Raw genomic sequence first — 18,216 nt, 5'->3', positions numbered from 1 at the left:
TTCTCTATAAAATGTTGAGACATCTAGAAAACTTGACTTTATTTCAAACATTTTCCAAAACGTGTTTGTACAATGTCCTAAATCAATGGAGTTTGGTATAAACATGTTCCAAACTATTCTCTCCAAATAGTCCACCCCGGATATCTTTTGTATAAATACATCTGGAACTTTTCTCTAAAAATGTTCCAAATAAGTTTAGTACCAACACATTCCAAACTTTTCTATAACGTCCCAGAAAAATTAAAGTTTGATGCGAAAAAGCTTGTAAAAGTTTGAATGGACATAAGATTAAGAGTTCAATACAGCAATGCATGTTATATAGCGGTACATGCTGAAACTCGTAGGAGCCCAGATTAGATTAACACCAGACAGATAGAAACACAAATGTCATTAAAGATGACTGACATTTGAATTTGCTACACAATAATACTAAACTGCATAAAGAAATGAAAGAAAATTTGCAATCAATTATGACACAAAACATAGCATCAACTATGGCTTTAAAACAGGAAGATTTCAGTAGGTTTCTATACGTTGATTTAAAAAAATGGAAATGTTTATATTTAATGGAACAGCCTTAGCCCCCCCCCCCCTCCACTCTAGATCTCACTTGATGTTTAAAACACACCCCTCATCCCACTTAAACCACACCCCTCAGCCAATTTGACATCCATAAAAAGAGAGTTCACGATAACAAGATAACTTTATTAATTGGTTTTAATTAAGGACGACATTTTTATCGTACAAGAAATTGAAAAATACACCTTAGTGAGGATTGAAAATTGAATACTTTGTTTACATTGTCATGCTAAAGTATGGTCTAGAAAACTACAGCACGGTATGAGACAACTAGAAATTAGAAATAGATCCCCTACCCCATATACGATTTATATTTGACTTGACCTATCTGTTTGCATCAGACTTTAAGTATTCGGCATTTATTAGTACTTAGGGGTCATCCATAAATGACGTCACGCTTTTTTTGACGATTTTTACCTCCCCCCTCCCCTCCGTCACACGTCGTCACAAAAAGTCAGACCCCCCCTAAAATGACGTCACACCTCAACCTACAACCCCCCCTCAAAATTGCAGTTGAATTTTTTTAAAACATCGATATTTTTCCAAAATCTTGTCTAAACTATTACAATTTATTAAAACAGTTATCTAAAACGCGAAATAACGTCTAAAATTCGTTTTCTAACATTGCTTTTTTATAATGCAAAAATGTGACGTTGCAACATCTGAACCCCCCCCCCCCCCTCCCCCTCATCACACATCGTCACAAAATTACGGACCCCCCCCCTCCCCCCTACGAGTGTGACGTCATTTATGGATGACCCCTTAACAGCAAGTATGTATCGACTTTTGGTGCCAGACTTAAAAATGCATTATTATTTATATAAAACTTTAATAAAATATCGATTGTGTGTACTTAAAATGTTCAGTATGTATCGATTAGTAATAGTAATAGATAAAAAATGTATTCTTTTATTTATTTTTATATTAATGCTTATTAGTGATTTAATGTTGTATTGCAGGATTTCGTCCACAAGTTTTGGCCTTTCAATAAAGTTGCAAATTTGACATTTTTAAATAGCTGGCTTAGCAACATTGTAAAGGATCGAGGGTATTTTTAAACTGCAAGGAAACAAAAGGTAGGGAAGGCATATCGTTAGCTCGATACGACTCTGCTGGTATTTGTAGAAGTATCGATTTTAATGTCTATCAATCAATACTTCTACAAATTAGTTTTATTCCTGTAAATGTATAAAGGATTCAAAATATGCCACTATGACATTATTCTAAAGTGCAGTGTGTTTTTTTCCCCAGAAATAAATGTCATCGGCAGAAAACTTTCATCCAAACTGCATTACTTTTATTGCTGAAATAATCTATAGGCTGAGTACTTACACGTGTGTGTTTAGACTCACGTGAGTTTCTATGCTTGTTTACAAGTCGAAAGCTGAGTAACTGTTAAGATGTTCTAAAGATCAATATCCGTAGAGTACCAGGTAGTATGTTTGTATGTATATGTAATGTTAAACCGTCGGAAACATATACCTGCCGCAACACCAGCGGCAATACTTGCAAAAAATACCGGCAGAAATACCTGCAAAAAATGTATATTGATTATTCAACATATTTGCGGTTTATTCCATCACTAAATATATGATGGGTCGTGGCTAGGCTAAAGACCATAAGTTTTGGGTCATAACCCGGATCCATATGTGGGGTTGTGGCCAGAGGATACAATGGACGCATGGATGGCCTGGACAATAGATTGGTCGCTAACTAAAACATGGGTCATGACCCGCACCCATTAGTTATTTTTTAGCCATCAGGTTTGTGATAGACTAATAAAGTGTCTAATATAAAACAAAAAGTCTTTGAAAGTAATTTAATACAACTCCTGCGTTCTGCTGACAAGTGAATACCTTCTTTACAGGTCACCACAACAGCCTCTTACAGCCCACCACAACAGCCTCTTACAGCCCACCACAACAGCCTCTTACAGCCCACCACAAACAGCCCACCACAACAGCCTCTTACAGCCCACCACAAACAGCCCACCACAACAGCCTCTTACAGCCCACAACAACAGCTTCTTACAGTCCACCACAACAGCCTCTTACAGCCCACCACAACAGCCTCTTACAGCCCACCACAACAGCCCACCACAACAGCCTCTTACAGCCCACCACAACAGCCTCTTACAGCCCACCACAACAGCCTCTTACAGCCCACAACAACAGCTTCTTACAGTCCACCACAACAGCCTCTTACAGCCCACCACATCAGCCTCTTACAGCCCACCACAACATCCTCTTAGAGCCCACCACAACAGCCTCTTACAGCCCACTACAAACAGCCTCTTACAGCCCAACACAACAACCACTTACAGCCAACCACAACATCCTCTTACAGTCCACCACAACAGCCTCTTACAGCCCACCACAAACAGTCCACCACAACAGCCTCTTACAGCCCACCACAACAGCCTCTTACAGCCCACCACAACAGCCTCTTACAGCCCACCACAACAGCCTCTTACAGCCCACCACAACAGCCTCTTACAGCCCACCACAACAGCCCACCACAACAGCCTCTTACAGCCCACAACAACAGCTTCTTACAGTCCACCACAACAGCCTCTTACAGCCCACCACATCAGCCTCTTACAGCCCACCACAACAGCCTCTTACAGCCCACCACAACAGCCCACCACAACAGCCTCTTACAGCCCACCACAACAGCCTCTTACAGCCCACCACAACAGCCTCTTACAGCCCACCACAACAGCCCACCACAACAGCCTCTTACAGCCCACCACAACAGCCTCTTACAGCCCACCACAACAGCCTCTTACAGCCCACCACAACAGCCTCTTACAGCCCACCACAAACAGCCTCTTACAGCCCACCACAAACAGCCCACCACAAACAGCCCACCACAAACAGCCCACCACAACAGCCTCTTACAGCCCACCACAACAGCCTCTTACAGCCCACCACAACAGCCTCTTACAGCCCACCACAACAGCCTCTTACAGCCCACCACAACAGCCTCTTACAGCCCACCACAACAGCCTCTTACAGCCCACCACAAACAGCCTCTTACAGCCCACCACAAACAGCCCACCACAAACAGCCCACCACAAACAGCCCACCACAACAGCCTCTTACAGCCCACCACAACAGCCTCTTACAGCCCACCACAACAGCCTCTTACAGCCCACCACAACAGCCTCTTACAGCCCACCACAACAGCCTCTTACAGCCCACCACAACAGCCTCTAACAGCCCACCACAACAGCTTCTTACAGCCCACCACAACAGCCTCTTACAGCCCACAACAACAGCTTCTTACAGTCCACCACAACAGCCTCTTACAGCCCACCACATCAGCCTCTTACAGCCCACCACAACAGCCTCTTACAGCCCACCACAACAGCCCACCACAACAGCCTCTTACAGCCCACCACAACAGCCTCTTACAGCCCACCACAACAGCCTCTTACAGCCCACCACAACAGCCCACCACAACAGCCTCTTACAGCCCACCACAACAGCCTCTTACAGCCCACCACAACAGCCTCTTACAGCCCACCACAACAGCCTCTTACAGCCCACCACAAACAGCCTCTTACAGCCCACCACAAACAGCCCACCACAAACAGCCCACCACAAACAGCCCACCACAACAGCCTCTTACAGCCCACCACAACAGCCTCTTACAGCCCACCACAACAGCCTCTTACAGCCCACCACAACAGCCTCTTACAGCCCACCACAACAGCCTCTTACAGCCCACCACAACAGCCTCTTACAGCCCACCACAAACAGCCTCTTACAGCCCACCACAAACAGCCCACCACAAACAGCCCACCACAAACAGCCCACCACAACAGCCTCTTACAGCCCACCACAACAGCCTCTTACAGCCCACCACAACAGCCTCTTACAGCCCACCACAACAGCCTCTTACAGCCCACCACAACAGCCTCTTACAGCCCACCACAACATCCTCTTACAGCCCACCACAAACAGCCCACCACAAACAGCCCACCACAAACAGCCCACCACAACAGCCTCTTACAGCCCACCACAACAGCCTCTTACAGCCCACCACAACAGCCTCTTACAGCCCACCACAACAGCCTCTTACAGCCCACCACAACATCCTCTTACAGCCCACCACAACATCCTCTTACAGCCCACCACAAACAGCCCACCACAACAGCCTCTAACAGCCCACCACATCTCCCTCTTGAGCTCACCACAACAGCCTCTTACAGCCCACCACAACAGCCTCTAACAGCCCACCACAACAGCCTCTTACAGCCCACCACAACAGCCTCTTACAGCCCACCACAACAGCCTCTTACAGCCCACAACAACAGCCTCTTACAGCCCACCACAACAGCCTCTAACAGCCCACCACAACAGCCTCTTACAGCCCACCACAACAGCCTCTTACAGCCCACCACAACAGCCTCTTACAGCCCACCACAACAGCCTCTAACAGCCCACCACATCTCCCACTTAAACCCACCACACCACCCACTTACACGCATCACAAAGAATTCTCCATCAGCTCTAATCGTTTTTTAATGCCACCCAACCGAAGACGTTTATAACTACAACAATGCCGTCAAAGCCAGTCGATACATACACAAACATTCTTCTCTGAAGTTCTGGGACGTTCGTTACAACAGTTACTGTAGATTGAGAGGTTGCTGCCTAAGTAACAAATGTCATATAGGAATGGATGTCATACACTGAGTAACAAATGTCATGCAAGGTGATTAAAGGGCACACTGGGTGGCTAATGTCACTTATGAGAATGTCAACACTTCTTCAGTCACACAAGAACACAATATAGTAACAATACTAAACAAATCCTCACACTCCCCCCCCCCCTCACCCTCCAACCAAGAGGAGTTTTTATTGAGTACTAGAAACTGGAAATAGCCTCAGAGATAAACCTTTGGCATACAGCACCCCCCCCCCCCCCCCAACCCCGACTCTCTCAAAACAACCTTAATGCTTGTAAAAAGGGGAATTAGATTTTTAACGAATGAAAACTAAGTAGGCTACATGTACTTTAAAGTTTTCGTTTTAAGTTTAACAGCATTGCTAACTATAATAGAAAGATTGATTTTTTTAAAGTTTAATTTTATTTGTCTTTTCTTTTTTTTTTTTTTTTATTTTTTTTTTTTTTTTTTTTTTTTAGCTTTGAGTGTTGATGATTAATTATGATGTACGAGCCGGCCCGCGGCGTACCATACGCCGCTATTTTGTTGTTTTATTTTCTAATTTTTTGGTAATTCATAATGTGTGAATTCAACCCTACCAATGCTGCGACTGAAAATATCCTCCCCCTCCTCTCTCCCCCCCCCCCCCCCCCCCCCCCCCCCGTGAAAGCAGCCATCGGTGACGACAGTTTACAGACGAAAATAAAAAAGAACGAGCAGAACTTGTTACCTCCCCTTAGTTTCAAATCGTTTAAAACCCCAATTTTTAATTTAATATCAAATTCTATTTAAATATTACTATTCGTGCATTGTCGTCGGAGATTCCATAGCAGTACAATTTGAAAGAACTGTGTTGAAATCACACGATTTAGTTACTGAACCCGACAAACGCCGAGACAGAAGTTAAAGCTTGTGGAAAACAATTTTCTCTTTAAAATAAGTGTAACTTCTTAGATACACTTTTGATATAGTAAAGTAATAATCCTAAGTATTGTTTTGAAAGATTTCTTTTGTATAGACTTAGATCAGAAAGGGATGACGACATGGTTTTTGTATGTGTGTTTCCGTCATCTGAGTGGTAAATACCCACATACGTTTATTTCGGTAAAAAATAATAACACTAATGCTCCCCCCCCTCCCCCAAGTGACGCCACTGAGTTAGGGTTAGAATAAAACACCAGAAATGAAAAAGATCAGCATTGCTGCGTGAATATAACCTAACCAGGTTGGTCAATAATCTTTGGCTGGTTGCGTTATTTGATTATGTGGGGGAGGTTCTTTTAAGTTAATTAATTAATATGACTGACAGTGGTTAGTAAGTCACGTGAGGGGTCATCAGTCTCTAGGTCACGTGATGAACATATTTAGGTGGAACACGCCCACTTCGTGACAGATAGAGTGGGGGGGATGCGACGGTGTAGTGGGATGGGGTGGTGATAGTGGACTACGGAGTGATATGGGGAGGGGAGTGCAGGGATAGTGGGATGGGTGATGATGGTGAGGTGGATGGTGGAGTGGGGGGGGGGGTGGAGGGTGCGACGCGATGTTGGTGGAATGGGGTGGCGATGTTTGGATGGTTATGGTGGATTCTGAAGTGGTGAACGAGATGGTGGATGGGTTTGTGGATGGCGAGCGTTTGATGGTAAGAATGCAATTGTGGGATGGGATGGTTATGGTGGAGCGTGTTGGGTTATTGAGGTGCATGGCGGAGTGGTTGGCTGTGGTGTTTAAATATATTTGGCACTACATATTGCCCTGTCCTTGATGATCGGAAGTGTTCGTTTCCAGTGATTTGTTATCTGTGTTTTCATTTAAAACACGCAGACTAATTTAATGATCATAATTAATAATTAATGATGACGTTTTAAGCGAGAGACGCAAACGTAGAAAGTAGAGCTGACAAAACAACCCCCACATAACCACAATGTAAATAAACACACACCCGCATGTGTTAATGATGCAGTAGAGATTTGCAGTAAAACAACGTGTTGTCATTATAGCTATGTTGATATACATAAATCTGTTACGCAATTTTGAGGAGTTTAGTGTTGAGAGTTAGAGCAATCAAGAGGAGGTAATGATGACAAGTTTGTTAATGTCTTGAGCGTGACACTCAGGGATTAGTTTTTTTTTTAAGTAGACCGTCAAACTACAACAGATATCCATCGTTTGTCAAGTATACTTCTCTCGTAGCTAGTAAGCACATCGATTATGTAATTTAAGATCTAAATTCAGATTACCATTAATTCACACCTCCCCACAACCCCCTCCCCCTGACAGAATTAGATGCTTCCAGACTGCGTTATGATTGGCTCTTGACAAGATTGAGCTAGGCATTAAAATATGGGGCAGGCTGGGGGAGAGGGGGGGGGGATGGGGGAGGGGGGGTTATTGCCATCGGCAGGTTGCGACCTCGGTTTAACTCCATGGGAAAAAATGTCATTATAGTAATTAGTGAGACGGTTTTTCAGGGTAATTAGTGAGACCAACGCCTGTTGATTAATTAATGAGATACCGGTATCACTAGAAGGGTAATTACTAATGAGATAGATGTCACTGGAGTAAATAGCGATACTAGTATTAGTATAACAAGAAGCCAGTGATTTAAAGGGAACCATGTCATATTTCTCGTGAGCACTAATACGGGACAAGAGGACAATTCTACGACAGCATTTACAATAAATACCATCTATATAAACAACAATTTGTATAACAGTAATAGCATTTCGTCCTTTCATACATCAGCTATAGTATGCCAGTCGTCATATACCAGGTATAGTATTCCAGCCGTACGTATACCAACTTGAATATTTTAGCCATCCATTTCATCTATAAAATTCTACCCGTCCTTATACCAGATATAACATTCCAGCCGTCCATACACCAGCTATAACTGCCTATAACATTCTATCGGTCCATTTCATCTATTAAATTCTACCAGTCCTTATACCAGCTATAAAATTCTAGCCGTCCATAAACCAGATATAACAAAACAGTCGTCTATTAACCAGCTATAACGCATCAGCCTACTATCCTTGTCCTTAAAAATATCTCTCATTTATTGAACAACCTCGTGTCAAGGACTGAACTATTGTAAACTATTTCCTTCAAACCTAGTTTTAGAAAATATTATTCAGAATTAGGTGCTTTAATAGACGCAACCCTGGCACACGAAAGTTAATTCTGACAAAGTCAATTTGGAGATTGTAATTAAATTCCTGACATATATCACGGCTAGCCTGACTTTGGCCACACGAAACAGGAGTGTGATCATACTGGGGGGAGAATGAGTTCTCAGTGAACTGACAATGTTGTTCGTTAGGTTAGTTAAAGTCAAGGAACTGTGTCGTTTGTGGTTAAGTAATGGCTGACTACGCACTGTTAGATTGGGTACTTTAATAACGTGATGCTGGACGATGTCTTGGGGAGTGGTGATGATGCATGGGGATTGTCTTTGATGTGTGGCGTGGTGTTAATGTATGAGGATTGTCTTTGATGCGTGGCGTGGTGTTAATGTATGAGGATTGTCTTTGATGCGTGGCGTGGTGTTAATGTATGAGGATTGTCTTTGATGCGTGGCGTGGTGTTAATGTATGAGGATTGTCTTTGATGCGTGGCGTGGTGTTAATGTATGAGGATTGTCTTTGATGCGTGGCGTGGTGTTAATGTATGAGGATTGTCTTTGATGCGTGGCGTGGTGTTAATGTATGAGGATTGTCTTTGATGCGTGGCGTGGTGTTAATGTATGAGGATTGTCTTTGATGCGTGGCGTGGTGTTAATGTATGAGGATTGTCTTTGATGCGTGGCGTGGTGTTAATGTATGAGGATTGTCTTTGATGCGTGGCGTGGTGTTAATGTATGAGGATTGTCTTTGATGCGTGGCGTGGTGTTAATGTATGAGGATTGTCTTTGATACGTGGCGTGGTGTTAATGTATGAGGATTGTCTTTGATGCGTGGCGTGGTGCTGACCTATGAGGATCGTCTTGGAGGCGTGGTGTAAAACAAAGGAGTTTTTGCTTTTTGTTCCTGGCGGTTCATGGGGCAAGTGAAGTAGAGTTTACCTGTTTCTATGACCTAGGCATATGAAGGGAATTTGTGGTCTGTGTTATGCCCAGCCACCTTTACGTTCCCTAACGTGGACTCAGGGACGTTCTACTGGCTTAAACCTGGATTTAAAATTGAGACTTACAGGATAGTAGATTTGCGCTCTACCCCCAGGCCACGGCTGGCGTGACGCGGTGCTCCACAATGGATGAAGACTTTCTTGGAGGAGTGGTGCTGGGTGTGGGGAACGATTGTCTTAGGGGAGAGGGGTAGGGCAAGGTTTATGTAGGCGTTTGTCGCATTCGGCAGAAATTTATTCGGGCAGTTGTCGCATACGGGTAGACATTTATTCGGGCAAGTGTCTTTCGGGCTTTAAATGTAGACCCGGTCCCAAGGTTTGCTGGTTTTGACACTAGGGAAGAAGATTGAATACAGACAGACATAGAGACAGACAGAGAGACAGAGAGACGGAGAGACAGACATGAGACGGACAGAGAAAGAAAGACCTACACAGATCAGAACAAGCTAGACAGACAAGAAAAAAAACTAGATAAGATATGGACACGGACTTCTTAAATTAAAAAAAATGACAAACATACGAACATAATAAAACCAGCTAATAGTGTGAAACCCATGAGGCAGCTCATTCAGAAAATGTCACAAGGATTTCGCCACACCTAATCTTGCCAACGCCGCAGTTTTATGAAACGTTGTTGCACATAATGCAACAGACACGACACCAAGTATTTGTACGTCGCAATTACGACTAATCAGCCGCCATGTTGTCGTAGAACATAACTCCAAATGTTGATTGTTTGTATTCTGGGTTCTTGTGTCTGGGGGCGTATCCAAATTAAATTATCAAATTCCCATCATGAATTATCAAATTCCCAACTTGCTGTTTTTATAAAGCAAATGCGCATCTGAAAGTTATTAGAAAAATTAGTTCAGTAATACCTGTTTACTCTTAATGTATTATTATTATTATTGAAAATTACTGTTTATGTTTGGTTTTGTGATTGTTGAGAAAAGGAAAGAAATTTAATGTGTTGTGACATAGTTTCAGTCTTAGAGTGCAATGTTATCAACGTTGATGATTCCATGATAATAGACGGACCTTGGATGGACGCTTTGTTAAAGTACGGGTTTGAGTTGGTTGTAATGATATCAGACGGAGATAGTCGTGATGTAGGAGATAGACGTGATGTAGGAGATGGTAGTGATGTAGCTCCTTTAGCTCCGTGTTACAATGAATGCCCACTGAGAGAAGTAAGATGTTTTTATTTTAGGGTTTGAGACATAGTCTTCTTTACCAAACGGCTTTCGACCTACTAAATCGGCCAACCGGCTCTTTAACAACCGGCTTTCTACAAACCGGCTCTTTACCAACCGGCTCTTTACAAACCCGCTCTTTATCAACCCGCTTTCTACCAATCGGCTCTTTACCAACCGGCTTTCTATCAACCGGACCGGCTCTTTACCAACCGGCTCTTTACCAACCGGCTTTCTACCAACCGGCTCTTTACAAACCGGCTCTTTACCAACCGGCTTTCTATCAACCGGTTCTTTACCAACCGGCTCTTTACCAACCAGCTTTCTACCAACCGGCTCTTTACAAACCGGCTCTTTACCAACCGGCTTTCTATCAACCGGTTCTTTACCAACCGGCTCTTTACCAACCAGCTTTCTACCAACCGGCTCTTTACCAACCGGCTCTTTACCAACCGGCTTTCTACCAACCGGCTCTTTACCAACCGGCTCTTTACCAACCGGCTTTCTATCAACCGGCTCTTTACCAACCGGCTCTTTACCAACCGGCTTTCTATCAACCGGTTCTTTACCAACCGGCTCTTTACCAACCGGCTTTCTACCAACCGGCTCTTTACCAACCGGATCTTTACCAACCTGCTTTCTACCAACCGGCTCTTTACCAACCGGCTTTCTACCAACGGGCTCTATACTAAAACGACTCTTTACCAACCGGCTCTTTACAAACCGGCTCTCTACCAACCCGTATCTTATCACACCTGGTCAGTTTTGTATACTTCCACACACGCTTGCCGAGTTTGACCATCACATCATGTGTCTTGCCCACTCCCCTTGACATCATCTTGTTAAACACGAGGTTACTGACAACACGAGTCCGGGTAAGTCAAATCACAGAGGGAGATACCCGATCTTACTATAAGGAGATGAGAAACATCATGTGCAAGAATGTCTGTTTTACTCAAGCTAATCGTCTGGCTAAACTCTAGACGTGTTCGCCGTATGATGCCAACGTCTGTGTAGTCCTGACTGCTTGTGTGAGTGCAACAGTTGTAGGTGATGGCGTTCTAGCAGACTTAACTGTCTCGCACAGATTGATACAAAGATAGTACGACTTAAGCATAAAGGTACTGTATAAGTCATATAGATTCATAAAGCAATTTGCAACTACACATTAAATTGGTCTATCAAGACAAAAACAAACAGGTTTTTTTTTCTTGTTTTGTCATGAAAATGTAATGAAAAGATCTTGTACGCCGATGGTTGAAAAACTACAAAGATTACGACATTTGGACTAACAAATCAAATATTTCATAAACGTATCAATAAGGTTTAAGCATGGTTAGAGATCAAATCAGATGGTTGCAAAACACTGAGAAAATTTGCTCATGCATGCAAACTTTGTTTGTGGTTAAAGCAGGATACATGTCTTCATTTGTTGGTTTTGTTGGGCTTTCATTTCTGTTGTCAATGGGATTTTGTGAGTTTGAAAAGCACTGTCATTGAACGTCAATGGGATTTTATGAGTTTGAATAACACAACATCATTGAACGCCAATGGGATTTTGTGAGTTTGAATAACAATGTCATTGAACGTCAATGGGATTTTGTGAGTTTGAAAAACACAGTCATTTGAACACTGGGATTTGTAAAAAAAATGGGATGATGTATTGTGCGCTAATTTAAAAAGTGCGCACGACAAAGTGATCGTGTGTGAAAAGAAAATTGAGTACCGAATAATTTAATTAAAAATAGTTAATTAAATATTTCATTAAATTCGTGTTAACGGGTTTTAATGATGAATTGTTTTTAATTAGAGGAATCCGAATTAGAAGTTAACAAGCGAGTGACGTAAAAAAAATTATTTCACTACGATCAGATCTAGAAATACAGGTGGTTTTAATAAAGATGTCTTTATATCTATTCATAAAGGTGTCTCCATATCATTGCATAATGGTGTATTCACATCTAAATTCGGATGTCTGAAATACTTAGTTGCAGCTGTCTATACTGACCTAGTTTCTGGCGTCTAAACTGACCTAGTTACTGGCGCCTATACAGACTTAGTTACTGGCGTCAATACTGACCTAGTTACTGGCGTCTATACTGACCTAGTTACTGGCGTCTATACTGACCTAGTTACTGGCGTCTATACTGACCTAGTTACTGGCGTCTATACAGACCTAGTTACTGGCGTCAATACTGACCTAGTTACTGGCGTCTATACTGACCTAGTTACTGGCGTCTATACATACCTAGTTACTGGCGTCTATATAGACCTAGTTACTGGCGTCTATACAGACCTAATTACTGGCGTCTATATAGACCTAGTTACTGGCGTCTATACAGACCTAGTTACTGTAAAGACCTAGTTACTGGCGTCTATATAGACCTAGTTACTGTAAAGACCTAGTTACTGACGTCTATACAGACCTAGTTACTGTAAAGACCTAGTTACTGGCGTCTATATAGACCTAGTTACTGTAAAGACCTAGTTACTGACGTCTATACAGACCTAGTTACTGTAAAGACCTAGTTACTGACGTCTATACTGACCTAGTTACTGGCGTCTATACAGACCTAGTTACTGGCGTCTATACAGACCCAGTTACTGGCGTCTATACTGACCTAGTTACTGGCGTCTATACTGACCTAGTTACTGGCGTCTATACAGACCCAGTTACTGGCGTCTATACTGACCTAGTTACTGGCGTCTATACTGACCTAGTTACTGACGTCTATACTGACCTAGTTACTGGCGTCTATATAGACCTAGTTACTGGCGCCTATACATACCTAGTTACTGGCGTCTATACTGACCTAGTTACTGGCGTCTATACTGACCTAGTTACTGGCGTCTATACTGACCTAGTTACTGTAAAGACCTAGTTACTGGCGTCTATATAGACCTAGTTACCGTAAAGACCTAGTTACTGGCGTCTATACAGACCTAGTTACTGGCGCCTATACAGACCTAGTTACTGTAAAGACCTAGTTACTGACATCTATACAGACTTAGTAACTGGCATCTATACAGACCTAGTTACTGGCGTCTATACTGACCTAGTTACTGGATCTATACTGACCTAGTTACTGTAAAGACCTAGTTACTGGCGTCTATATAGACCTAGTTACTGTAAAGACCTAGTTACTGGCGTCTATGCAGACCTAGTTACTGACGTCTATACTGACCTAGTTACTGGCGTCTATACAGACCTAGTTACTGGCGCCTATACAGACCTAGTTACTGGCGCCTATACAGACCTAGTTACTGGCGTCTATATAGACCTAGTTACTGGCGTCTATACTGACCTAGTTACTGGCGTCTATACAGACCTAGTTACTGTAAAGACCTAGTTACTGACGTCTATACAGACCTAGTTACTGTAAAGACCTAGTTACTGGCGTCTATACAGACCTAGTTACTGGCGTCTATACTGACCTAGTTACTGGCGCCTATACAGACCTAGTTACTGTAAAGACCTAGTTACTGGCGTCTATACTGACCTAGTTACTGACGTCTATACTGACCTAGTTACTGGCGTCTATATAGACCTAGTTACTGGCGTCTATACAGACCTAGTTACTGGCGTCTATACTGACCTAGTTACTGGCGTCTATATAGACCTAGTTACTGTACAGAACTAGTTACTGGCGCCTATACTGACCTAGTTACTGGCGTCTATACAGACCCAGTTACTGGCGTCTATACAGACCTAGTTACTGGCGTCTATACTGACCTAGTTACTGGCGTCTATATAGACCTAGTTACTGGCGTCTATACTGACCTAGTTACTGGCGTCTATACAGACCCAGTTACTGGCGTCTATATAGACCCAGTTACTGGCGTCTATACAGACCTAGTTACTGGCGTCTATACTGACCTAGTTACTGGCGTCTATATAGACCTAGTTACTGGCGTCTATACTGACCTAGTTACTGGCGTCTATACAGACCTAGTTACTGACGTCTATACTGACCTAGTTACTGGCGTCTATACTGACCTAGTTACTGGCGTCTATACAGACCTAGTTACTGACGTCTATACTGACCTAGTTACTGGCGTCTATACTGACCTAGTTACTGGCGTCTATACAGACCTAGTTACCGGCGTCTATACAGACCTAGTTACTGGCGTCTATACAGACCTAGTTACTGGCGTCTATATAGACCTAGTTACTGTAAAGACCTAGTTACTGGCGTGTATATAGACCTAGTTACTGTAAAGACCTAGTTACTGACGTCTATACTGACCTAGTTACTGACGTCTATACTGACCTAGTTACTGGCGTCTATATAGACCTAGTTACTGGCGTCTATACAGACCTAGTTACTGGCGTCTATACTGACCTAGTTACTGGCGTCTATATAGACCTAGTTACTGGCGTCTATACTGACCTAGTTACTGGCGTCTATACAGACCTAGTTACTGACGTCTATACTGACCTAGTTACTGGCGTCTATACTGACCTAGTTACTGGCGTCTATACAGACTTAGTTACTGACGTCTATACTGACCTAGTTACTGGCGTCTATACTGACCTAGTTACTGGCGTCTATACAGACCTAGTTACCGGCGTCTATACAGACCTAGTTACTGGCGTCTATACAGACCTAGTTACTGGCGTCTATATAGACCTAGTTACTGTAAAGACCTAGTTACTGGCGTGTATATAGACCTAGTTACTGTAAAGACCTAGTTACTGACGTCTATACTGACCTAGTTACTGACGTCTATACTGACCTAGTTACTGGCGTCTATATAGACCTAGTTACTGGCGTCTATACAGACCTAGTTACTGGCGTCTATACTGACCTAGTTACTGGCGTCTATATAGACCTAGTTACTGTACAGAACTAGTTACTGGCGCCTATACTGACCTAGTTACTGGCGTCTATACAGACCCAGTTACTGGCGTCTATATAGACCCAGTTACTGGCGTCTATACTGACCTAGTTACTGGCGTCTATACTGACCTAGTTACTGGCGTCTATACAGACCTAGTTACTGGCGTCTATACTGACCTAGTTACTGGCGTCTATACTGACCTAGTTACTGGCGTCTATATAGACCTAGTTACTGTAAAGACCTAGTTACTGGCGTCTATACAGACCTAGTTACTGACGTCTATACTGACCTAGTTACTGGCGTCTATACAGACCTAGTTACTGGCGTCTATACAGACCTAGTTACTGGCGTCTATACTGACCTAGTTACTGGCGTCTATACTGACCTAGTTACTGGCGTCTATACTGACCTAGTTACTGGCGCCTATACAGACCTAGTTACTGGCGCCTATACAGACCTAGTTACTGGCGCCTATACAGACCTAGTTACTGGCGTCTATACAGACCTAGTTACTGGCGCCTATACAGACCTAGTTACTGGCGCCTATACAGACCTAGTTACTGGCGCCTATACAGACCTAGTTACTGGCGTCTATACTGACCTAGTTACTGGCGCCTATACAGACCTAGTTACTGGCGTCTATATAGACCTAGTTACTGGCGTCTATACTGACCTAGTTACTGGCGTCTATAGAGACCTAGTTACTGTAAAGACCTAGTTACTGACGTCTATATAGACCTAGTTACTGGCGCCTATATAGACCTAGTTACTGTAAAGACCTAGTTACTGGCGTCTATATAGACCTAGTTACTGGCGTCTATATAGACCTAGTTACTGTAAAGACCTAGTTACTGGCGTCTATATAGACCTAGTTACTGGCGTCTATACTGACCTAGTTACTGGCGCCTATACAGACCTAGTTACTGGCGTCTATATAGACCTAGTTACTGGCGTCTATACTGACCTAGTTACTGGCGTCTATACAGACCTAGTTACTGTAAAGACCTAGTTACTGACGTCTATATAGACCTAGTTACTGGCGCCTATATAGACCTAGTTACTGTAAAGACCTAGTTACTGGCGTCTATATAGACCTAGTTACTGGCGTCTATATAGACCTAGTTACTGTAAAGACCTAGTTACTGGCGTCTATATAGACCTAGTTACTGGCGTCTATAAAGACCTAGTTACTGGCGTCTATACAGACCTAGTTACTGGCGCCTATACAGACCTAGTTACTGTAAAGACCTAGTTACTGGCGTCTATACAGACCTAGTTACTGGCGTCTATATAGACCTAGTTACTGTAAAGACCTAGTTACTGGCGCCTACACAGACCCAGTTACTGGCGTCTAAACAGACCTAGTTACTATACAGATTAACTTACTGATGTCTCGATCTATCACTGCCGAATGGAGCCCGGTCCTTTGAACCTGCCATCGTGTAAGAAGGGGAAGGGAGGGGGGCTCCTTGTTTACCAATAGTGCAACATATCGGTTATCGATCTTCATTACTACCTAGCTACGGCTTACGTTGGATCGGAAAAAAGGTGGGGGCGTCAAGCTTGGGGACAGGAAGTAAAATGGCAATTATACTTTAATGTTTAGAAACGAATCAATATACGATTCAATATCTGAAGTGGCGGAATTTTTGCTGAGTCGCAATTTTGTTGAATTTTATCTAACGGTGCTCTACGTTGTGGGCTCTCTACTCCAGCGGCTCTCTACCAATCGGCTTTCTACCAACCGCCTCTCTACCAACCGGCTCTCTACGAATCGGCTCTTTTTAAACCGGTTCGTCACCAATTAGTTTTTTACCAAACTGCTCTCTACCAATAAGCAACTACCAACCGGCTCTCTACCAACGGGTCCTCTACCAACCGGCTCTCTACCAACCGGCTCTCTACCAACCGGCTCTCTAACAACCGGCTCTCTACCAACCTGCTCTCTACTAACCGTCTCTCTACCAACCGGCTCTCTATCAACCGGCTTTCTACCAACCGGCTCTATATCAACCGGCTCTCTACTAACCGGCTCTCTACTAATAGGCAACTACCAACCGGCTCTCTACCAATAGGCAACCACCAACCGGCTCTCTACCAACCGGCTCTCTAACAACCGGCTCTCTACCAACCTGCTCTCTACTAACCGTCTCTCTACCAACCGGCTCTCTATCAACCGGCTTTCTACCAACCGGCCCTGTATGAGCTCCGTTAACCGAATGTTTATGTAGTATTTACATTCTATTCTAGTAATCGAAATATTCGCTGCTGTAAATTCTAAAAACACACCCAAGATAATGTAACAACATGCATATTAGATATACAATATAAAAAAACCTATTTTCTTTCTTCGTTTCCTCATTTTTTTCACGTGAACTGTGACTCAACAGTTCTTTCCAAACAGAAATAAACTCGAAAAGAAATTGTATAATTTCGAAATGGCAACTTCACAATAGCCTATTGACAATGTAATATTTTAATGTTTCCCAAAACATGGGGAGTTCCACTGTGTCTTTTGAAAACTGAAGATAGAATTTCCCGAGGCTGGTGTAAATATCTCAAATTTGAGAACTATAGGAGCTTTTGTTGCAATCCAAGTCTGTGTTTAAAGCTACTCAATTACAGAATTGTCTATTCATTGCGTGCTATGGTTTCCGGAGGTGCGTTCGGCAGTTTGCGTAAGTGGGCTCGGCAGTTTCCGGACGTGGGCTCGGCAGTTTCCGGACCTGCGCCTTTGTTTTTGTCATGAGTTCTTAACTTCCCGTAACAAAAAACGAGTAATACACCTTTATGCCTGTAATG

General features: G+C 43.1%; 2 protein-coding genes across 4 annotated transcripts in view; one reads left to right on the top strand and one right to left on the bottom strand.

Annotated features, from left to right (window-relative positions):
* Window positions 1-18,216, bottom strand: part of LOC131946563 (uncharacterized) — an 80,913-nt gene that overhangs the window by 42,837 nt on the left and 19,860 nt on the right. The window lies entirely within an intron of this gene.
* Window positions 495-4,815, top strand: LOC131946515 (mucin-2-like). The gene is made up of 2 exons (XM_059307335.1): window positions 495-519; window positions 2,447-4,815. Exons 1-2 carry the CDS (start codon window positions 495-497, stop codon window positions 4,813-4,815), a joined length of 2,394 nt encoding a protein of 797 aa, XP_059163318.1.

Source organism: Physella acuta, unplaced genomic scaffold (assembly GCF_028476545.2).
Source record: "Physella acuta isolate Inbredline_101_S28 unplaced genomic scaffold, ASM2847654v3 ptg000562l, whole genome shotgun sequence".
NCBI lineage: Eukaryota > Metazoa > Mollusca > Gastropoda > Physidae > Physella > Physella acuta.
Note: the sequence above shows the minus strand (reverse complement) of the source record. Positions and strands in the feature narration are given on the sequence as shown.

Coding starts and splice junctions, on each gene's coding strand:
- LOC131946515 (XM_059307335.1), top strand. CDS start 495: ATGGCTTTAAAACAGGAAGATTTCA. Junction 520..2,446: donor TTTAAAACAGGAAGATTTCA/GTAGGTTTCTAT, acceptor CCTTCTTTACAG/GTCACCACAACAGCCTCTTA.